Genomic DNA, 24,247 nt, shown 5'->3' on the forward strand with positions numbered 1-24,247 from the left:
TGAAATAAAAAAGTGTAAGCAATCAAAATACTAGTATGTTAGCTTAAAACGCGTTTCACATGTTAAACAAATGTAACATATTTAAATTAAAAATACAATATCTATTTATTTTTAAAGTTTAATGATCAAAATATATAAAAAATTATTACAAATATAAATTTCAATCTTGTACCAAAGTTTAGAAAAACACACTTAACTCGAGCAACTATGAACTATTGCTTTTTAAATACATGAAAACTCACTTAAAAAAAAAAATCAATGAACTCAAATGTCGTTTGTTTTACATCTAATATTATATCTATGTATCGAAGATATATATATATATATATATATATATATATATATATATATATATATATATATATATATATAACACATATTTTATACCAATCCATGAGTTAAAATATAATTGACTTGATAATTGGCATTAAATTTAGACAAGTTTCATAAATTATAAATTATAAAACCTTATATAGATTTGTTTAGTGGTTCAATAAAAACATTGATTAATAATTTAAGCATATCAAACAAAACATTATTACACCATTGTACAAGATATTGTAATAATCGTCGATCAAAAATAAGAATATACGGCTCTTTGAGAATGTATAACTTTGGAAATTTCAACAATTTGTTTAATTGATACAAATAGTGACTCGGACCTCGCTGATATTTCAATTCCAACTAATGATGATGCTATAGCCTCAATTCGATTAATTCTTAACAAATTAGTTTTTGCAATTTGTGAGGGTCGGTCTAGATATATACGAAATTCTTGATTAATAATAAGATAAAAAAATCTTGAATTTGTTTCGAGTATACTATTACCATCAAAATGGTAATACTTTTTAGATGTTCTAGATGATGCAAATAAGAAGTCTTGTAAATTAAAAAACACAAGATTTATGAAAATGTATACCAAAATGCATGCTCTCAATACAAGAAAATGATACTAAGAGTAAAAATTGTTTCATAGATGCAACAACACAAAAACATGTCGTCTAAAAAGACCACAAAGTGTTAAGTTTTGACATGTGAGTAATAATTCAACATGCAACCAATTACGATTTTATGTATAAAGGCCATCAATAAAATCATATTGTCATACAAAACAAACAATGATCCTATAAAGGTAGCAAATAGTATTTCCAATTAATGTAACTATAATTTTTAACTACACACAATTTAATTAGCTAATGTTTTTAGTATTTAATATAAATGATATTTATATCAAATAACTTATTTTAAATACAATATATTTTTTTAAATTTTTACATTTGATTATTAATTGAAATATAGCAACCAAATAACCTTGCGAATTATATTTTATCGAAAGACCACGTGTTAATGTGACATTAAAAATATAGTATTTTTTATGGCTTTATCGACACTATGGTTATATTTAACAACTAGAACTAAAACTATGAAAAAAATATATCATAGAAGTCTAATTACAAAAAAATTAAAAATAAAATCGAATAACCCCTTTTTTATGGGAAAAGAAAATAAATTTTGAACCAATTATTTTATTTCATTTATTACAAGGAAAAGTTTATTTTGACATGCCATGGTAGGCGTTGGGAAACTTAACTCTGAATAGGGGTAGACTACGACACCGTTTTGGATCTGTGAGACCGTAAGAAGCACAGTTAACCGATCCAAGTACTGGTTTTGCAACTCTTTGTTGGCGAGACGAAGAGTTGAACGAGAACTGGGGAAGAGGAAGGAGTAGGGTGCAAAGTGAGAGAAGATGAGCAGAAACGATTCCAAGTACTTCTCCACTACTAAGAAGGGTGAAATCCCAGAACTCAAAGAGGAGCTAAATTCTCAGTACAAGGTATTCCATTCTCCAGATCCATTCACAGTCTTTCTTTGTTGTTCCCGATTCTCGTTTCTGCATTGTATTTTTGGATCCTTCGCCCGATCCCTCTGTCTGCATTTTCGATTCCTTTCAGTTTGAGCTTCAAGTATCAGAGAATTCGCCAATACGTAAATAGTAATTGGATGACTAGCAATATTCCGATTTCTTTAAATGTTGGTAGAGATTTTAATTTAGTTCTCTTAATTTCTGTTTTAAATTTAGTGTGTCAACTTAAAACTTTCACTGAGTGGCATTTACTTATTAAACTATGGAGCCTTTTGCTATGTTAATGTTCCAGATTTCATTTACGAATTTTATTGTCACCGTGTTTGAATTTTGTATCATTCTATCAGTTTTCACTACCAAGCACGCGATTGGGGATTAGTATCTTGCACTATTTTAGTGGTAAGATTTGTTGATGTTCTGATTGACAACTGATCGTATGGAGATTGCTGTTTCACTGTTTGGATTGGAGTTTGTGAACATGTTTTCTTGGATGTTTTTCCCTCCCTTTTTATGCCATGGTTGAAATTTGCATCCTAGAGGACACGGGAATCTTACTTCTATTTTTCCTTGTTTAACAGGATAAAAGAAAAGATGCAGTGAAAAAGGTGATTGCTGCTATGACAGTTGGGAAGGATGTCTCTTCATTGTTCACAGATGTGGTGAATTGCATGCAAACAGAAAATTTGGAGCTGAAAAAGTTGGTTTACTTATACCTGATAAATTATGCCAAGAGCCAGCCTGATCTTGCTATACTTGCTGTAAATACATTTGTGAAGGTAAAAGCTGGAATTATCGCTACTTTGTTTGTCTTTCTCTCTCTCTCTCTCTCTCTCTCTCTTGTAGTCTTAATGTACTGTTTCTTTTGTTATTATCTTGTACTGCATTTGTATTGCTTTCATGGCCTGTCTTCACTATATTGAATATATTCCCTGTTCCCACCCCATCTTGAGATCCCAACTTTTCTACTATATATTTTAAATTGTGTAATTCATTTCAAATTCTTGTTCATTAACCCAAAGGGTGGTCCCAGCACTCCAACCGATATGTTTTTCAGAAAATTTAAATAACAGATTATAATACTCATTAACTGAATATTGTTCTGCCTATCTCTCTGTGATGGAAGAAAATCTGGATCTGTGTGTGTGCGTGTGTGTGTTTGTTTTAATTTCTTTTTATAAAATGATTTGCAGGATTCGCAAGATCCAAATCCTTTAATTCGTGCCTTAGCTGTACGGACAATGGGCTGCATTCGTGTTGATAAAATTACTGAGTATCTATGTGATCCCCTTCAAAGATGCCTAAAGGTACTCATACGGTGCTGTTATATTTTGCACCTGTCTACTATTGATTTTGAAAATTTTGAACTATTTTCTATTTCTTATTGTATTGATAAGAGTGACAATATGTATTTAGAGCCATCTATTTGCTACCCTTAGTTGTATCAGTTGTATGTGATATGTTGACAGGATGATGATCCATATGTTCGTAAGACAGCAGCCATTTGTGTCGCAAAGCTTTATGATATAAATGCAGAGTTGGTTGAGGACAGGGGTTTTTTGGACTCTCTGAAGGATTTGATATCTGATAATAATCCAATGGTTGTAGCTAATGCAGTGGCAGCACTTGCTGAAATTCAAGACAACAGTAGTAGACCCATCTTTGAGCTCACAAGTACCACACTCACAAAGCTCCTCACTGCTTTAAATGAATGTACAGAGTAAGTTATGTTTTAATGTTTGTTATCAGAATTACAAACTGAAAACACTGTGGGTTTAGCTATATTGCAACTTCTCTTCCTCTTGAGCAAGGGTGCAAATAGTAGTTGGTAGATTTGGATGCTATCTTGAACAGCTGATTAGTTATGATTTTGTTTCATCAGGGCAATATATGGTAACACACCATTTTTTTGTATAGATTATAATTATTAGAAAATGGTGGGGGCGAGAGGGGGGAGTCTCCATAATGGTGCGAGAGAATCTCTTGTATCTTAAGACCATAAAGTATCACTACTTTATTTTGTCATGTTGAGTGAGCAATTTATCAGTCATTGCTTTAGTTGTCACCATCTTGATTTTTCCTTATTCTTCTTTGAAGTTTGATATGATATATGATTTATTAAATGTAACATAACTTGCTATTGCTTAATGTATCAGATGGGGTCAAGTTTTTATACTGGACGCTCTTTCTAGATACAAGGCAGCTGATGCTCGTGAGGCCGAAAACATTGTAGAAAGAGTTACACCGAGGTTACAGCATGCGAATTGTGCAGTTGTACTATCATCTGTTAAGGTATTTATTTCTGTAACCTTTTATCTTGTTACGATATATATTAGTGTTAATGCTTCAGAAATCACATTTTGCTTGCTTTTCAGATGATCCTTCAACAGATGGAGCTCATCACCAGTACTGATGTGGTTCGGAATCTGTGTAAAAAAATGGCTCCTCCTCTTGTGACATTGCTCTCAGCAGAACCTGAGATACAGTATGTTGCCCTGCGGAATATCAATCTTATTGTACAAAGAAGACCCACAATTCTTGCTCATGAAATTAAGGTATTGGTCCAAGATTTAGTTTGTGAACTTGTCAGTTATTTATAATATAGTTGGGCACTGGTGAAGAACTTCTGTACCCGATTGTGGAGGATGCTGTCATTATGGAGCTGTTCTTACTCTTTTTGTAGGTGTTCTTCTGCAAGTACAATGATCCGATCTATGTGAAAATGGAAAAGTTAGAAATCATGATAAAACTTGCTTCAGACCGAAATATAGATCAGGCAAGCTTTACTTTCTTTTAGTTCGTATGTCCCTTCCCCTATAATTTTTTTATTTTATTTGGTAAAAAGGTGATTTCTATAGTGTCTAACTAAAGATGTCTTTAATCATTTATCCTAATCCCATAAGTATCTCTTGCCAATTTTAGCTAATTGTTTTGTTGATAGTTTGGTTGTGGAGGATAATTTATCCTTGTATTTTCTTTGTGCTCTGTACTGAAATTTCCTTTTCTATTGAAAAGAGGTTATCCTATTTAATAATGAAACTCATATTTCCTTCATTTGTTTGGTACAAAATTGTAACCTTTTCATGTGTATATTCATGTAATTTAGTAGATCAATTTTTCACTTGTAAAATTTACCCCCTCCAAGCATGGATCACTATCATCACTCATGACAGATTTGTTGTAAAACTTTTGGTCCATGCAGCTTTATTCTATTTGGTATATTATATATGTGGTCAGTTTTAATTTTTATTAACCTTTAAATTACGATGTTGGCAGGTTTTATTGGAATTTAAGGAATATGCTACTGAAGTTGACGTAGATTTCGTTAGAAAAGCAGTTCGTGCAATTGGTCGTTGTGCCATCAAATTAGAAAGAGCAGCTGAAAGATGTATCAGTGTTTTGCTTGAATTGATCAAGATAAAAGTAAATTATGTGGTTCAAGAGGCCATCATTGTTATCAAAGATATATTTAGAAGATACCCCAACACGTACTAAAATTTTTTCTTATCTTTCTTTTTTTTTGGATGTGGGTGGGGAGGGGCTGCGCTACAAAAGATTGTATGTTTGAGTTTAGATTTATCACATTCAAACTTTGAAAATTTGAATCTGTCATTTTTGTAGCTATGAGTCCATAATTGCAACACTTTGTGAGAACTTAGATACTTTGGACGAGCCTGAAGCCAAGGTATGTTTCTTTATGTGCCTTTATAATTTTCATCACGAATGCTTATGTTTTCATCCCTTTTCCTTCGAGGATAGGCATCAATGATTTGGATAATTGGTGAATATGCGGAGAGAATTGACAATGCTGATGAACTTCTGGAAAGTTTCTTGGAAAATTTCCCTGAAGAACCTGCACAAGTCCAACTACAATTGTTAACGGCCACTGTGAAACTTTTCCTCAAGAAGCCAACTGAAGGCCCACAGCAGATGATTCAGGTCCTGCCATATAATGCTTGCTTTGTTCACATCTTACTTGTTTTCTCTCAATTCAAATGGATATCTTTGGTACTCTTTCTGCCGTTATCATTTATCTACATTGATTCTCCCCAAGCCCCCATCCCATCTATGAATTATAGATCGGAACCAAATCTGGAAGACAAGTCTAGCATTCTGTCACCACTCATCTATTAAGTTATTTTAAGAGCCTCCTTTAAATTGTTCCTCAAAAATGTTGTGATTTGTTTCATGTTTATTCTTCTTATGCTGGTATGCATAGTTTGACTTTATAAGTTAATCATCACAGGTTGTTTTGAACAATGCTACTGCGGAAACAGATAATCCTGATTTGCGAGATCGAGCATACATATATTGGCGTCTCCTCTCAACTGACCCTGAGGTTTGTTTACTTGAATAAGAATTTTGTCTCTTTTCTCTTTGATCTTTCCAACATAATCTGTTCAGGTGGATACCTGACTGAAGATTGGATAGTCAAGCTAAACTTATTTATTAACTGTTTACTCTTCACAGAGACGTTGTTCATGTATTTTATCATTCTTTGCCAAAGATTATGTATGCACATTCGATTCACCATCTATCATTAACTAGATTTTAGTTCCTAACCACATTCAAATGATACTTTTCCCCCTTACTATTTTTAATTTCTTTTTGGGACACAAATTTCTAGTTGTACGTACATACCTTTTTTTATCTTCCCCAGGCAGCCAAGGATGTTGTGTTAGCGGAGAAGCCAGTGATAACTGATGACTCAAACCAACTTGATCCGTCCCTACTTGACGAGCTTCTTGTCAACATTGCTACCTTATCATCTGTTTATCACAAGCCCCCAGATGCATTTGTGACCCGCACACACTCTTTAGCCCAGAAAACTGAAGATGGTGACTATCCCGAGGGAGATGAAATAGGGTATTCTGAGTCACATGCGAATCCTGCTAATGGGGCTGCTTCACCACCAAGTTCAAGCTATTCAGTGCCTGCATCTGTTGCACCAGCTTCACCTCCACCTAGTGCCCTTGTCCCTGATTTACTTGGGGATTTGATGGGCATGGATGATTCTGTTGTTCCTCTTGATCAGACAGCTACTCCTGCCGGGTGAGTAAAACTGGGAAGTAGATTGTGGTTTTACTTAATTTCCTACCTAAATTAACTATGCCCTCTTAGAAGTGTTGCATTTACTCGCTTCTATGAATAAAAAAGATGATTTCCTTTCTACAGAAAGAGATTAATGATAATTTTTACAATGCCATGGTACTATTCAATGTTAAAACTTTTTCACGAGTTTGGAACAGTTGTGATTGAAACTTTCATTACTTTGCATTTCCGAAAGAACCCTGGTATTTTGACACCACTCTTATTTTTAGTACCATTTGACCATGTCTCTCATTACTATTCACTTTCTCTTTTTTTTTTTTATAAATATAAAAGTTAACTTTTGTTAAGACTATTTTACTCTTATAAGAGTTGTCAAATGATCGTCTTTCCTCCATGATATCATGCTTAATTATATCTTTTGCCCTGCATGCAGACCAGCATTGCCTATTGTACTTCCCGCTTCTACTGGTCAGGGTTTACAAATCAGTGCACAGCTGACCAGGCAAGATGGTCAAATATTTTACAGTATGTTGTTTGAAAACAGCACTCAAGTTCCACTTGACGGCTTCATGATTCAGTTTAACAAGAACACATTTGGTCTAGCAGCTGCTGGACCCCTTCAGGTTATTATTGTCCAATTCCCATTTAGTTTTACTTCTAGACTTCTACCGAATAATTTCTAATAATTGGTCACTTACCTTTCAGGTTCCACAATTGCAACCTGGAACATCAACTAGAACACTCCTTCCTATGGTTTTGTTCCAGAACATGTCCCAAGGTCCTCCTAACTCACTTCTGCAGGTTGCTGTAAAAAACAACCAGCAACCCGTGTGGTATTTTAACGATAAATTCTCCTTCCATGTCCTTTTTACCGAGGATGGTAAAATGGAACGTTCTACTTTCTTGGAGGTATACCTTTTCATTGTTCTGATTCTTTTACACTGCAATAAACTTTTGATTCTTTGTACATAATGCGAAACATTATACAAATTCTATAACTTTGTCACTTGTTAAGCTGATCACTATCTGTGTAACAGACTTGGAGGTCCCTTCCCGATTCAAACGAGGTTTCCAAGGACTTCCCAGACATTGTGGTTGGCGGTGTGGACGTGACTTTGGACCTACTCGCTGCATCAAACGTGTTCTTTATTGCAAAACGCAAGAATGCCAACCAGGATGTGTTTTACTTCTCAGCTAAGATCCCTCGAGGGACACCGTTATTAGTTGAGCTTACCACAGTGGTCGGAAACCCTGGTGTCAAATGCGCAATCAAGACACCAAGCCCTGAAATGTCGGCATTTTTCTTCGAAGCCATCGAAACTCTTCTCAGGAGCTAATATCATTATCATCATCATTTATTGTGTCATCAATTTTTTATTAGTTTTGTTCATACATTACTTTTGCTAGCATCTTTGATAGATATTCTGAACAGGGGTTGTAAATTCGAAAAAGATTACCCACTGATGCATAGATGTGGTCATGTGGACAACGTTTGTTGAGAGGTTTGTATGGTTTGTAATATTGTGATTTGTTTGTAAAAACTATGATTACTTAGATGCTATTAACATTTTTGTATTATATATATTATATGTTCTTTGCACAATCATCTCATTATAAAATAGATTCATCCTGAGGACAAAGAGAGGTTCAAACTTGTAACAAGTGCAAGTTCTCTTCCAGCAAAGTTTCTTAAATTACATTCATCTCCATTTTTATTTTAAAATATATACTGCTTTCCCTTCCTATATGAATGTAAGTTATATTTTAATAATTTTTTATTAAAATAAATACATTAACGGTGTTAAATAATTATTAAATATCTTCTAATCATATTTAAGCTTCCAATATTGTACATGGTTTATTATTGATTTTAGTATTTTAGAGAGTAACGTGAGACTTGAATTGTTTTAATTATCAGCTCTAAAATTTTATATGAATTTATTTATATAATCCATTTTTTGTTAATGTCAGAGAGTTGTAAACAAATTAAATTTGAATGCTAATACCTGAAGAAGAAATATTAACTGAAATTGAATTGCGATGAGTATTAGGTTTGTTAATTTGAAATCATTTAGCTTTAATTTCAATTGTATAATTATTTTTATTTGTAAAACAAGTTTGGTATTTTAACTATTTATATCATTTGATAAATTAAAAAGATTTATTTTTAAAATTGATATACCAAAATATCCAAATTTAAATTAAAAATTAACTTCAATTCATTTCAAAATTTATCAATTATAAACATATTTAACTCCGATTATAAGGAATGTCCCTTACGTGGTCCAAGACACGGTATGTTGGTCTGGTCTCCCTCTATTACAGGCGAGGATCTTTATTTGTGCAAGATAGCGTTTTATTTATTTATTTTCTTTCGAGAAATCAAATATTTATACTAGTTTCTTATGTATTTCTTCTTCTTAAATTAAAAATTATATACATTTGATTAGTAAAGTGACTTTTGATGACTTGATAAAATTAACATGCTCTCGGAGTCGTTACTTACTCATTCGCTTTTTAAAACCGTATCGAATTCATTAAATATTAAATTAGATATTATAAAATATGACTTGTGGCGTGGATTTTGCCAAGTATTGAACATTTTTTAATGACCCCAGGGATAAAGTGTGTTGCGATAACGAATGTACTACTGCGAAGTGTGCTCAGAGAAAGAAGAGTAAACTGAATTCCATGCCGCCACTTTCATTATCTCTGAATTTGAAATGGACGCCATTGAATTTGAGGGCCACCGCCACCGCCACTAACAAGGTCACCGAAGTGCCGCTGCCGGAGAAAATCCGCAACTCGAGAATTCTCGTCCTCGGTGGGACTGGCCGGGTCGGAGGATCCACCGCCATTGCGCTCTCAAACTTCTGTCCCGATCTTCAAATCCTCGTCGCCGGTCGAAACAGGTCAGTCACGGTTCCCGTGCGTCACACGCACCGCTGCTAAAATCGTGTTTGCGTGTAGTTCTAATTCGTGTGTGCATGGCACGTGTGTCAGGGAGAAAGGTGAGGCTCTCACCGCTAAACTTGGAGGAAATGCAGAGTTTGCTCGTGTTGACATCGACGACGTGAATTCACTGGAAACTGCGTTGAAAAGTAAATTGTTCTCGCTCGCTACCAATTCCCGTTCAGTGTATTGTGTCCTATGAATTGAAATCGATTTTGAAAGTTGTAATTGTAAATGTGAATCTGTGCAGGTGTAGATCTCGTAATTCATGCTGCTGGTCCCTTCCAACGCGCAGAAAGGTGTACCGTGCTTGAAGCTGCAATAAATACTAAGGTAGCTTCTATTTGCTATCATAGTTTCTGAATTGTTAAGTTCAGTGTTCTGTGCTGCTGTGCATGCATCTTAGCGTATAGACATTTAAAAAATTTAATTGTATGTTTCTTGCCGCAGACTGCGTATATTGATGTTTGTGATGACACGAGCTACGCATGGCGTGCAAAATCCTTGATGAAAAGGGCGTTGGATGCAAATATTCCTGCTATAACAACAGCAGGAATATACCCTGGAGTTAGCAATGGTGCTTACCTACCTGTCGGCAGTGTTGTTATGTTTCCAATCAGGACCAGAAAATAATATGAAAAATTTTCATCACCAATTTATATTAAACTAACGTGAATAGCATTTGATTATCGAAAGTAAAGCACTTCTATAAGAGAAAATTAGAAGAAGAAAAAAGTAAACGAGTTTCTTCTTAAATTTAAATTAGCTTAAGAGTTAAAATTAATAATTATGAAAATTATGAGTGTTTGTGTTAGGAAACTAAGTAATGTATAAACTAATCTTGGCTTGTGCTGAAGCTTGTTTATTTATTTTTTCCGTATTCTTTTAGTACAAGTGACTATGGAGAAGTTTACTCAAAGATACCCACAAATTGTTGATTTTAGTTTCACTTTTATTTGTACTCAACTGTGTGCGATAAAGTATGCATTTGCAACTTTGCTTGACCTATTCATGCTATTTATATGGCACGGCTCCATCCGTAACTATTGGGTTCCTCCATGGGTTCATGTGTAAAAAAAAGTTGAGAAGTACAGGTTAATTTTAACTGAGGGAAAGTTTTATCTAAATTGAGTATATGTTGCTATACATACGAGATAGAGAGTGCATGCAGATTGACAGCAATATTCTTTGTTAATTAGAGTGGCGTTAGGGGCAGATCGTGATTTATGGTAAATGACACTCTTGTTTCCTCTGCTGTATTTTGGTTGCTAACACTTCCTATAATTGTACAGTCATGGCAGCAGAGCTAGTCCGTGCAGCAAATGAAAGTAAAGATAAGCCAGAGAGGCTAAGGTCGGTGGATCTTCTTATATAGTTCTAAATTTATGATTTATTATTTTAAAGGCAAATCTATTTTGGTTGATGGGTCAATTCTCATCATATGTTGAATTCCTTGATATGTTATGAATATACATGTTAGATAATTGATAATGAAATGAAACATTTTGCACATCAAATGCATCCTTAAAGTTGTATGTTATTAAATTATTTCCATTCTGGTATGTAGGGAATAAGTTCTTTTACTAATTTAATGCATATTTCATCCTATTACCTGCTGAGGTGTAATAAGCACAGCCTGAAATATGGCAAAAATAAAGAATCCAAAAAAGACAAGAAAAATATTCTTGTTTGTTTCTTTTCTGAGCTTCATGTTGATTCAGCACTAATAAGGTACTATGTCAACTCAGATTCTACTACTACACAGCTGGAACTGGTGGTGCTGGTCCAACCATATTGGCTACAAGCTTCTTGCTGCTGGGAGAGGAAGTAGTTGCGTATAACAAAGGTTGTTGTCTAAAGAGCTTGATCTAGTTGTTTATTTTATCTAGATTAAATTACCATTTTGTTTGTAGGATTAAATGATGATGCTGGAATGTTCAACTAGGAGAGAAGATCAGAATGAAGCCATATAGTGCAATGCTCAACATTGACTTTGGAAAAGGAATTGGCAAACGAGATGTTTATCTATTGTAAGTTTGATGGAATATAAAAAGCATTGGAAGTCAGAATACCCACTGTAGGAAACGAAAGTCATACTGCTTCATAATCAGTCCTATATGATAGATTGTCCACAACAAATTGATTTAATTACCCCTATATATTTGCTTTCTTCAGAAATTAGGATTCCACCTCAATACATGGTTTTCAGGAATTTACCGGAGGTTAGCAGTGCACATGAGATTTTAGGAGTGCCAACTGTAAGTGCTCGATTTGGAACAGCACCATTTTTCTGGAATTGGGGAATGGAAGCTATGACAACACTTCTTCCCCTGGTATGCTCTTGATTGACTTGGACCGACTTAGTTGAAGATAAGTCTAATTGATAACAGTATGCATGAAAATATTCTGTGCATGTAATATTGCTATTGTTACGTTACTACCTCTATAATGAGATGGATCTGGAAATTGTGATGCTGTCAGTTAAGAAGTATTTCCTTTAAACTTATTGTGAGCCCGGAATGTCCTGAAACCTGATGTTATGATGCAAACAAAGGAGGATAACAACGACAATAGTTAGTTTTGTAGGTTATTTGACCATTATACTAACCTTGATCTATATTTGGAAGCTTTGATTCAATTTATATGCGCTTCAAATAGCTACATCCTTTGGTAATGCACTATGTAATATTTGAGCCTATGCTATGCAATTGTTGTTTTAAGTGATTTCATTTTTAAAAGTTGAATTTGTGCAATCTAAATTCTTTGACAATGAAATCTAGGGAACCATAGTTTGAAATGTCAATTTGCAAAACTGGAACTCAGTTTGCTATTTCAACTCTCCTACCATCAGTAACTTGTAGAGGATTATTATTAGCTTTCAAAATATATTATCATGGAAAAATCATTTACATATAGTCTACTTTAATGGTCGTATCTGTTTATTTTGATAATATTATGTTGATAGCAATGAAGTTCATGTAGTTACACGGAATAGAGCTGTATAAACTTGATCAACCTGTGATTTTTCTTTCGACACTGATCTATATTTTTTTTTTGAAAAAGCATATTCCGAAACAATATGTTAGTTATTTGAACTGAATCCGTATTATTTACTCTGAGTTCCAATATCAGTGAGTTAGCGGTCCAGAAAATGTGTGCTAACTGCAAACTCACGAAAAGAAAAGAAATAGAAGTGAAAAAAATAAGAGACACCGCAGGAACTTCAAGTGTTGTGCTCCCTTCTACCTAAAACCTCATTCACAATTTCCCAAACTTTTCCTGTCCTGTTTTCTCTTTGATCTATTCCCACCATCAAGTTGTTACAATGCAACCTAACTGTGCGCTGATCACACTGGCACACTAGTCACAACAACTTCTATCCAATGCTGTCATTCCCCTTGACATTCTGCACCTTAGTGCAAGATGTTCTATCAAAATGCGATTGGGATAATAATATACCAGATTTCCTTTTCCTGTAATTTAATAAATCTGAAAATATTTTTATCTGCTTTATCATGTGCAGGAAACTGTTTAACTTTAGCTTCAATGAAAATCGACTTTGAAGATTATGTTGTTGATTAATCTGACAGTTACGTGTGATTAAACATGCAGGAATTTCTGAGAGACAGAAATAAAGTACAAAGTTTGGTTCAGTTGTTTGATCCTTTTGTAAGAGCATTGGATGGGATTGCTGGAGAACGCGTATCAATGAGGGTGAGGGGAATGCAAAGGGTTAACCTATTACTCATTTAACCATCTTTTTCTTCTATAAATTACGTAGTTGTTTGTTATAAATTATAATATTATTAAAGTGCGAATATAAACTACTTATTTACTTTAACCCCTCCCTCCCAATGGACAGGTTGATTTGGAGTGCGCAAGTGGACGCCATACTGTTGGTCTATTCAGTCACAAGAGACTTTCAGTGTGAGTTTTCCTTTTCTCTAATTTTTTGGTAAAATTTTGTGCAAAGTTTTAACCATGCTTACATTAAGCTAGTTTCTGTTACTTTTTTTTTTTATATTATGTCAATATATTTAATGGGATATTGAATTTGAAATATTTCTGCTACAAGATTTTCATGACCTTTGCTTTTTCTATAAAGGTGAAGTATATAATATCTAACCCACACCTTCATTAAAAAGAACAAAATGCAAGAAAAACAGGTTGTAGAATGTCAAGAAGGTAGAATTGTGTTCAAAAGTTTTTAATTTCACCAATAGAATCTTAGAAAATTTTCTTTGAAACATTTTATTAGAGTACTAAAATAAAGAAATCAAGTTCACTTATCATCCAAGAAAATACAAAGAACACAAAATAAGAGAAATGATAAAGAAAAAAGGACATACGAAATTTTATATTGCTGTGGTTCTTCTTAAATCTACATTCAGATCCTGAGTCAGATTGTTTTATTATCTTGAAAAATTATATTACAAACACACTTCATGTGTAAAATTGCAATCACTCCATATATGCAGCATTCTTGAAGACCTATAAAAAAAATACTAACAAGACATGCAAAACATGCTATATGAAAGGGTTAAATATGTTTTTAGTCCCTTAACTTTCAGTGAATTTTGGAATTAGTCCATTTCGAAACTTTGGACTAATTTAGTCCTTCATCTTTCGAAATACGTGGATTTAGTCCTTTTAATAAAATTTTGTTAGATTTATTTGATATTTCATACGCATTTCAGGATTGTATTTGAGTTGTTTATACTGTTTGATACATTTATGCTTTAATGTTAAGTCAAATGTTATTATGAAACAAGCTTCAAGTGTCAAACAAAATTAACAAAATTTGATTAAAAGGATTCAATCCACGTATTTCGAAAGATGGAGGACTAAATTGGTCCAAAGTTTCGAAATAGACTAATTCCAAAATTCATTGAAAGTTAAGGGACCAAAAACATATTTAACCCTATATGAAACACCAAAACTATATGTATAGAAATTCACATTGGAATTAAAAAAAGAAAAAAGAAAAGGAAAGATGTTACCGGATGTGATGAATTATACAAAAATATTAAGATCAAAAACATGCCAAGTAGAGTGCCAATACTATTGAGATGCTCGATGGCATAGATGAAAAGCTTCTAAACTTTGGAGGTGTCTCCGAAAACACCATGAGCTATACTAGTACGCATTTAGTCAGAAGCAGGAGGAGTGATATATCAATTTTTCAGTAATTTAAAACTAACTTATACACAACTTCAACAAATTAAATAAACAATATATTCTACAAGTTAATCTATGTATAAACTAAGTTAATTTATAAAAAAATAATTTTTATCTTTTTTTCTTATTTTTCCCTCTTAAATGAAAAATTTACCCAAGCCTGTTAAACTCTTGGTCTATCAATTTCTACAATTTTCCGCATGAACAACCGTCAGTAGATTCTGATCTCATAAAACCCGGAATGTAGTTTCTTTTTATTGGTAATGACGAATGCAGCTGTGCACGTTTTTCAGATCCGTTGGAATTTCAACGGCTGCTTTTGCACTTGCAATTCTTGAAGGAAGCACTCAGCCAGGAGTCTGGTTTCCTGAAGAGGTATGTGTGTCGACCTCTCAATTTTATTTTATTCTTTGCAATCTAAAAGGGGAAATATAGGACAATTTTTTGCAAACAAATATATGAGAATTTCATCCAATTCTACTAGCAGCCTCAAGGAATTCCTATTGAAGCAAGAGAAGTTCTTCTAGAGCGTGCTAGCCAGGGAACGTTTAACTTTGTAATGAACAGGTACACTTTCTAATCATAGTGCCCGTGTTCTGTATTATTGGTGAATTTGGAAATGTTAATTTTTTTTTCGGTTTCTGAAAAATAAACAGGTCACCATGGAGGGTTGAAACAAACCCAAAGGAGTTCGGGTTAGGAATATACTTATAAGTCTGCCCGTACCACCGCAAAATTGAAATTCAGTAAAATTCATTTTAATGTACTGCAAGGCTGTAAGTGTATTGTTCTCGGGACATCGTTCATTTTCATGCGTGTACGAGATTAATTAATAGGTGTCCATAAGAATAATGCACACAATGCTTATCTGTTTGGATTTGTTAGATGAAAAATGACCTATATATAACCTTCTTCGGTAAGAAAAGAAAACAGAATTTTGTCATCTGTGATTTTAATTTAGCAGTTGTTACCCATGACAAGGATGTTACTTCTAAAATTCCCCCCTTTTTCTTTTAAATAAGGCCCCAAAGGAGTGATGATGTTTATTCTTTACAGCTCTAGTAAAACAAGAAACTCGAGGAGAAAAAACGGAACCATATTAACTAAAAGTCACCAATTATTCAATTAAGGGTTACTCATGTTATGAGTGAACCCAATTTGTTTTGAAACTAGTATAAAGCAGTATACATATTCAGCATTTATTGTGGTGTAAATTTGTTCAAGAACAGTATTCATACTATGATCTCGGATTACTTTATAGTATACCTTTTGTTTCTTTTAAAAGCATTGGTTTAACTAACATGATATAGAAGTTTTACACGTGATTTCAGTTCCAGCCTTAACCATAATATTTCCCATTCATTGGTGGGATTCCTAACAACTGGGCATGGTAATTACAATAGCTGTGGTGGTATGATTAAATTTCGTCTATACATCTCAATATGAAATTGTGTGGGTAAATTTTAGATGTCTAAAGAAAATACCTTGCCCGACCATAATGCAAAATTTTCAAGCTTCAGGTGCTTGTTTCAGCAGCCAAACTGCGAAGGTCATGGTCAGCTGAATCACCTCGTCATATCTACAAAGCTGATACGTGTAGCAAAAGTTATCCAACGCAGACATTACTGGAACAAATTGTTGCACAGATAGATTCAAGCTGAATTTTGAGATAGTAAAAAAAATTAAAAGCGGCTCAAGAGTTTAGAAGAATGCACCACTCCAAAAGTTATAAAAATGTACACTTATTAAAAACTATTATTGACAAAACGTACTTCAATAAAAATTTCAAAATAATTATAAGATTTTGTAGTAAAAAACATAAATTGTATAAAACTTTACAAATAATAAAGTAAAAGAAATTACATCACTCTTATTTTAAAAGAATTTAATAAAAACTAATAAAAATTTTGAGTTCATTCTTTCTTCTCGTCAACTTACTCCATATCAAAAGTATCTGTCAACTTACTCCATATCAAAAGCATCTGTATTACTATTTTACTTTCTGTTTTCATATAACACCCGTTATACGATTATTGCAGACAATAAATACACATAAACATATCACGCGAATACACTTTAAATATGACAAAATACATGACATAGTGTGGGTCTCCCTAACGCGTCTAAACATGCAATAATTAAAGGAAGATAAAGCAAAGCTATGAATATTTTAAACCAAGATAAATAGAGGCTACTAACTAGTGTCCACACCCTTACATGCCACTCCACGAACTCATGATTCCAGCCTTACTTGGTTAAGAGAAAGAAAACAAATTGCATGTGGCACTTAACGAAGCACACACCCCACTTCTAAGAGAACAAAACTAACGTGTGAATTAAAAGGAAACAAAGCTACCCTACACCATCACAAGTTCCAAAACGTGATAAGTTTTGCTACCATCCCTGGCCCTACAAAGCATCATGTCATACAGAGAAATAAAGAAGACAAATTGCATCAGGTGAAGTCATTCTTTTTCTTCTTAAAAGATTAAAATAATGATATTTTGATTAATTTTAACCCATCAATTTAATTATTTTTAGATATCACATTACACTATTATAAAAAAATAAAAAATAATAATTAAAGAATGATTAAAATAATAGATTAAAAGTAAATCAAAATATATTCAAATCTTACATGATTTCCTAATTTCGTTGGTAGGACCCACATGAAATTTTGGTTTTCCTTCCTTGTTCTTTAGGGATATATACTCGTAGAAATTTGTGTTCTTCTATGATATATAACATGTACTTTTCTTAGATGATTAAAGAGTAGATGTAATTTTTTAGGTATATTCGCTTTTATATATATATTTATAATGAATTCTTAATTTATTTTTTTCTCAAAGTGTGGTAATTGGGTTTGGGCTCGTTTTTTTTTTCAAGATCCAACAGTTTTAGCAAAACCTGAGCCGAATGATTGATGACATCTGAATGATTGAAGACATCTGAATCTTTCTGTCATATGCGTTAAAAACACTAATCAGAGAGTGAGGGACCAATGTTCACATCACCCACACATACAAAATTATAAATTAAAAAATATTGGGATCTGGTTATGGTATGATGAATAGAGAAGAAAATGCAAAAAAACATTTACAAAATACATTTTTGGTCACTACATGAAAAACCACACCATTTTCAAAAATGATAGCATCATTGGCAAATCTGTCCTGGCCTGGCCATTGGATTTTTGACAGGGTGTGGCTGTGTGATAAATCTTTACATATTTTTGCATGGAAAATTACTTTTTTGACCTATTTTTTTTGTCCTTTGGACTTTGAAGTTGAATCTCCAACAGTTTTTGAAAATACGATTGAGATGAGTTATCTAAAAAGACACAAAACTTGTGTTGGTCTGCTCTCGCTCTAATACGGTTAGGATCTTTATTTGTGCAAGATAGACTTTCTATTTCTTTTCTGTTTCTCTTTCAAGAAATCAAATATTTATACTAGTTTCTTATGTATTTCTTCTTCTTAAATTAAAAATTAATATACATAGGATTAACAAAGTAACTTCTGATGACTTGATAAAATTAACATGTGCTCGGCGTCGTTACTCATTCGTACAATGGGGTCACGGGTCTTGATCTATATACAGTGATTAACTATTCCTCACACTTGTTATTTCCAACGGTATTCAACATTTTTTAACGAGCGCAGGGATAAAGTGATATTTGATAACGAATGTACTACTGCGAAGTGTGCACAGAGGAAGAAGAGAAAACTGAATTCCATGGCGCCACTTTTGTTATCTCTGAATTTGAAATGGAGGCCGTTGAATTTGAAGGCCACCGCCACCGCCACTAACAAGGTCACCGAAGTGCCGCTGCCGGAGAAAATCCGCAACTCGAGAATTCTCGTCCTCGGTGGGACTGGCCGGGTCGGAGGATCCACCGCCATTGCGCTCTCAAACTTCTGTCCCGATCTTCAAATCCTCGTCGCCGGTCGAAACAGGTCAGTCACGGTTCCCGTGCATCACACGCACCCACACGCACCGCCGCTAAAATCGTGTTTGCGTGTATTTCTGATTCGTGTGTCAGGGAGAAAGGTGAGGCTCTCACCGCTAAACTTGGAGGAAATGCAGAGTTTGTTCGTGTTGACATCGACGACGTGAATTCACTGGAAACTGCGTTGAAGCGTAAATTGTTTTAGCTCGCTACCGATTCCCGTTCAGTGTGTTGTGTGCTGTGAATTGACATCGATTTTGAATGTTGTGATTGGAAATGTGAATCTATGCAGGTGTAGATCTCGTAATTCATGCTGCTGGTCCCTTCCAATGCGCAGAAAGGTGTACGTGCTTGAAGCTGCAATAAATACTAAGGTAGCTTCTATTTGCTATCATAGTTTCTGAATTGTTAAGTTCAGTGTTCTGTGCTGCTGTGCATGCATCTTAGCGTATACACATTTAAAAATTTCAATTGTGTTTCTCGACGCAGACTGCGTATATTGATGTTTGTGATGACACGAACTACGCATGGCGTGCAAAATCATTGATGAAAAGGGCGTCGGATGCAAATGTTCCGGCTATAATAACGACAGGAATAGACCCTGGAGTTAGCAATGGTACTTACTTACCTGCCGGCAGTATTGTTATCTTTTCCAATAAAGATGTCAAAATGCATCTTAATCCGTTAGCAAACGGTAAAAATACCTGTGCCTATATATATATATATATATATATATATATATATATATATATATATATATATAAAATCGGTGACGGATAATTTATATTTGCGGAAATTTATTACTCCGAGTAGCGGATATTTTAATAACCGCTTATAAATGAATGGGATGTGATATCATACTATCTATATCTAAATGTACCCGTTATAAAAAAACAATTAAAATTAAAATTATGTTTTATTAAGTTAAATTTAATTAAAATTAAATTTATATTTTATTATATTAAATTTAAATTTAATTTAATTTATATTCTATTTTACATTTTTTTTGTAATTTTATTTAAATTTAATTTTAAATATTTATAAAATATATTTTTTTAAATATTTGCAAGTATTCAGGGGTATCTGTGGGTTTTAAAATACCTGTGGGTATTTTTTAAACAAGTACTTGTTCAGGTAGCGAGGTGGGTTAGCAGACGAATTTTTTTTGTTGCGGATCGGGATGCTAGTAGGCACTATCGTGTTCGACCCAACCCGTTGTCATCCCTACCCGTGAGTCAATCTTACACAATAGTTTTTTAACAAGTGGGTTGAACTAAATTTGACTCACTTAACATAAGAGTTAAACGGGTTTGAGTTAAGCAGGTGGGTTAACCCACTTAACTACCAACTTTTTTACAACCTTTTTAAAAACAATTGTTATAATTATTTACTATATAAATTTATAATTTCATATTTTAAATGTTTGTTTAATAATGTTTGAATATTTTGAATTTAATTAAGTTGTTTGTCAAGTTATATATATTGATATTTTAATCCCTAATTATTATCTTTATAATAATATTTCGAGAATTAGATAAATACTTTTGATTTTTCTATTATAAAAAATAAATTAAGTTAATTCAATCTCATTGTAATTAAATAAATATATAAAATAAATTGTAAAAAAAAGAAAATATTCGTAAGTGAGTCAACTCACTTCAAATGACATAAAGAATATGGTGTAGAACCGCCAAACAGGCCTCAAAGCAGAAACAAACTTGCAGGTGAAACAGATTCGAGCTAGGTTGAAGGTGGTTGACCCACTTAACCCATCAACATATTTTTACAACCTTTTCAAAAAAAATTGTTATAATTATTTACTACTAATTATATAAATTCATAATTTCATATTTTAGATGCTAGGATGTTGTTTAATAATGTTTGAATATTTTGAATTTAATTAATTTGTTTGTCAATTTATAGGTGAATACTTTATTTTTCATATTATAAAAAATAAATTAAGTCAATTTACTTTCGTTATAATGAAATAAATATATAAAATAAATTACAAAAAAAAAATCATAAGTGAGCCAACCATGGTATAGAACTGCCAAACATGCGTCATAGCAGAAAACAAATTTGCGATAAGGTGAAACAAGTAAAATTACTAAAGAGGTTTATGATTTAGGAAATAAAACTAATGCAAGAATCCTTTTTAATTATAAAATTTGCAAAAAAGTCTTAGACCTTAAGACTTAGGAAAAAGGAATTACTGCAAGAATAATTTCTCAATCATAAAATTTACAATAATCCTTACTCAAACTCAAACATGGATCATTTGAGACTCTTAATATTATGTAGAAAACAAATAACAACGAAATATTTGAAGAAGAGAGGTGTATAGTATTGATTGTGCATAAAATATTACAAAAGACAAAGTTAATCCTGGACACCACAAGTAAATGGGTCTAAACACATGTACCTATGCTGACAAATTAAAGTGGCATTAGTGGGAGATCGTGATTTATGGTAAATGACAATCTTGTTTCCTCTGCTGTATTTTGGTTGCTAACACTTCCTATAATTGTACAGTCATGGCAGCAGAGCTAGTCCGTGCAGCAAATGAAAGTAAAGATAAGCCAGAGAAGCTAGGGTTGGTGGATCTTCTTATATAGTTCTAAATTTATGATTTATTATTTTAAAGGCAAATCTATTTTGGTTGATATGTCAATTCTCATCATATGTCGAATTCCCTGATATGTTATGTCTATACATGTTATAGATAATTGATAATGAAATGAAACATATTGCACATCAAATACATCCTTAAAGTCGTATGTTATTAAATTATTTCCATTCTGGTATGTAGGGAATAAGTTCTTTTACTAATTTAATGCATATTTTATGCTATTACCTGCTGAGGTGTAATAAGCACAGCCTGAAATATGAAAAAAACAAAGAATCCAAAAAAGACAAGAAAAATATTCTTGTTTGTTTATTTTCTGAGCTTCATGTTAATTCAGCACTTATAAGGTACTATGTCAACTCAGATTCTACTCCTACACTGCTGGAACTGGTGGTGCTGGTCCAACCTTATTGGCTACAACCCTCTTGCTGCTGGGAGAGGAAGTAGTTGTGTATAACAAAGGTTGTTGTCTAAAGAGCTTGATCTAGTTGTTTGTTTTATCTAGATTAAATTACCATTTTGTTTGTAGGATTAAATGATGATGCTGGAATGTTCAACTAGGAGAGAAGATCAGAATGAAGCCATATAGTGCAATGCTCAACATTGACTTCGGAAATGGAATTGGCAAACGAGATGTTTATCTAATGTAAGTTTGATGATATATAAAAACCATTGTTATAGGAAACGAAAGTCATATAGCTTCATAATCAGTCCTATATGATAGATTGTCCACAAAAGAATTGATTTAATTATCTATATATTTTTAGGATCGAACGCTTACCATCGGACCTTTTCTCATATGGGATTATTGACATGGAGAGATTGTGGTTCTATATATATGACATTTGTATTACACATAAGGCATTTGACACTACTTCTATCCAAAACTTTTAAGATAACGGTGTTATGAGATTTTATTCTTATATAGTGTTTAACTTTATCTATTTTATCTAATGTGAAACTTTTGACTCAACTTTAGACTATTTCCACTTGTATTTCTGTCTTAGGACCATATGCAACATATATTTCCTTTCTTCAGAAATTAGGATTTCACCTCAATACATGGTTTTCAGGAATTTACCGCAGGTTAGGAGTGCTCATCAGATTTTAAGAGTGCCAACTGTAAGTGCTCGATTTGGGACAGCACCGTTTTTCTGGAATTGGGGAATGGAATCTCTGACAACACTTGTTACCCCGGTATGCTCTTCATTGACTTGGACTGACATAGTTGAAGATAAGACTAATTGCTCTGCGCCCCTTCTCTAATTTAAACCAAGAGCTACGCAAAAACATAATAGCAAGCTGTGGAAACATAAAACAAAATTAGGAAGAGGAATATAACGAGAAAACAAAACATGAAAATCGACTTGAAGATGATGTTGTTGATTAATCTGACAGTGATGTGTGATTAAACATGCAGGAATTTCTGAGAGACAGAAATAGAGTACAGAGTTTGGTTCAGTTGTTTGGCCCTTTTGTAAGAGCATTGGATGGGATTACTGGAGAACGCGTATCAATGAGGGTGAGGGGAATGCAAAGGGTTAACCGTCTTTTTCTTCTATAAATTACGTAGTTGTTTGTTATAAAATTCTCCAATGGACAGGTTGATTTGGAGTGCGCAAGTGGACGCCATACTGTTGGTGTATTCAGTCACGAGAGACTTTCGGTGTAAGTTTTCCTTTTCTCTAATTTTTCGGTGAAATTTTGTGCAAAGTTTTAACCATGCTTACATTAAGCTAGCTTCTGATTGAATGCCTGTTAAACTCTTGGTCTATCAATTTCTACAATTTTACCGCATGAACAACCTTCGGCAGATTCTAATCTCATAAAACCAGGAATGTAGTTTGTTTTTATTGGTAATGACGAATGCCACTGTGCACGTTTTTCAGATCTGTTGGAATTTCAACGGCTGCTTTTGCACTTGCAGTTCTTGAAGGAAGCACTCAACCAGGAGTCTGGTTTCCTGAAGAGGTATGTGTGTCCACGTCTCAATTTTATTGTATTCTTTGCAAACAAATATATGACAATTTCATCCGATTATTCTACAAGCAGCCTCAAGGAATTCCTATTGAAGCAAGAGAAGCTCTACTAGAGCGTGCTAGCCAGGGAACTTTTAACTTTGTAATGAACAGGTACACTTTCTAACCATAGTGCCCGTGTTCTGTACTATGGGTGAATTTGGAAATGTTAACAACTTTTTTTTTTCGGTTTCTGAAAAATAAACAGGTCACCATGGAGGGTTTAAACAAACCCAAAGGAGTTCGGGTTAGGAATATACTTATAAGTCTGTCCATACCAACGCAAAAGTGAAATTCAGTAAAATTCATTTTGATTACTCAAGGCTGTAAGTGTATTGTTCTCGGGACATCGTTCATTTTCATGCGTGTACGAGATTAATTAATTGATGTCCATAAGAATAATGCACGCAATGCTTATCTGTTTGGATTTGTTCGGTAAGAAGAGAAAGCAGAATTTTGTCATCTGTGATTTTATTTTACTTTAGCAGTTGTTACCAATGACTAGGATGTTACTTCTAAAATTCCCCCTTTTTCTTTAAAGAAGGCACCAAAGGAATGACGATGTTTATTCTTTACAACTCTAATAAAACAAGAAACTCATAAGCATT

General features: G+C 33.4%; 2 protein-coding genes, 1 long non-coding RNA gene and 1 pseudogene across 5 annotated transcripts; 3 read left to right on the forward strand and 1 right to left on the reverse strand.

Moving 5' to 3' along the window:
• Positions 1–1,584: 1,584 nt before the first annotated feature.
• On the forward strand, positions 1,585–8,519 carry LOC114169485 (beta-adaptin-like protein C). The gene is made up of 15 exons (XM_028054652.2): positions 1,585–1,837; positions 2,446–2,643; positions 3,058–3,171; positions 3,334–3,584; positions 4,021–4,156; positions 4,240–4,419; positions 4,548–4,640; positions 5,141–5,352; positions 5,486–5,549; positions 5,624–5,803; positions 6,111–6,203; positions 6,525–6,916; positions 7,350–7,539; positions 7,622–7,825; positions 7,954–8,519. Exons 1-15 carry the CDS (start codon positions 1,751–1,753, stop codon positions 8,251–8,253), a joined length of 2,694 nt encoding a protein of 897 aa, XP_027910453.1. The 5' UTR covers positions 1,585–1,750; the 3' UTR covers positions 8,254–8,519.
• Positions 8,520–9,538: 1,019 nt separating this feature from the next.
• LOC114168572 (Saccharopine dehydrogenase) lies at positions 9,539–15,989 on the forward strand. 2 transcript variants are annotated; one of them, XM_028053449.2, is made up of 13 exons: positions 9,539–9,828; positions 9,920–10,017; positions 10,119–10,201; positions 10,319–10,445; positions 11,161–11,221; positions 11,617–11,714; positions 11,814–11,898; positions 12,078–12,201; positions 13,481–13,582; positions 13,731–13,795; positions 15,340–15,421; positions 15,531–15,613; positions 15,703–15,989. In XM_028053449.2, the coding sequence occupies exons 1-13, from the start codon at positions 9,608–9,610 to the stop codon at positions 15,758–15,760; spliced, it is 1,287 nt and encodes a 428-aa protein (XP_027909250.1). In that variant the 5' UTR covers positions 9,539–9,607; the 3' UTR covers positions 15,761–15,989. The 2 variants fall into 2 exon arrangements, with proteins under 2 accessions (XP_027909250.1, XP_027909251.1); XM_028053450.2 differs by having other exon boundaries at positions 9,541–9,828; positions 15,534–15,613.
• A 2,238-nt stretch (positions 15,990–18,227) lies between these two features.
• On the forward strand, positions 18,228–24,101 carry LOC114168780 (uncharacterized; annotated as a pseudogene). Its single transcript, XR_014986297.1, has 14 exons — positions 18,228–18,422; positions 18,709–19,002; positions 19,089–19,186; positions 19,288–19,369; positions 19,485–19,611; positions 21,528–21,588; positions 21,986–22,083; positions 22,183–22,267; positions 22,695–22,818; positions 23,042–23,143; positions 23,225–23,289; positions 23,511–23,592; positions 23,674–23,753; positions 23,848–24,101. The product of XR_014986297.1 is annotated as an uncharacterized LOC114168780 (transcript).
• LOC146881952 (uncharacterized) lies at positions 21,268–23,140 on the reverse strand. The gene is made up of 2 exons (XR_014986298.1): positions 23,018–23,140; positions 21,268–22,923 (listed from the first exon to the last, which is right to left on the reverse strand). It is a non-coding gene; the product is annotated as an uncharacterized LOC146881952 (long non-coding RNA).
• Positions 24,102–24,247: the final 146 nt, after the last annotated feature.

The sequence above is a fragment of the Vigna unguiculata genome, chromosome 11 (genome assembly GCF_037176805.1).
Source record: "Vigna unguiculata cultivar grain cowpea cultivar isolate G323 ecotype 2 chromosome 11, ASM3717680v1, whole genome shotgun sequence".
Classification (NCBI taxonomy): domain Eukaryota; kingdom Viridiplantae; phylum Streptophyta; class Magnoliopsida; order Fabales; family Fabaceae; genus Vigna; species Vigna unguiculata.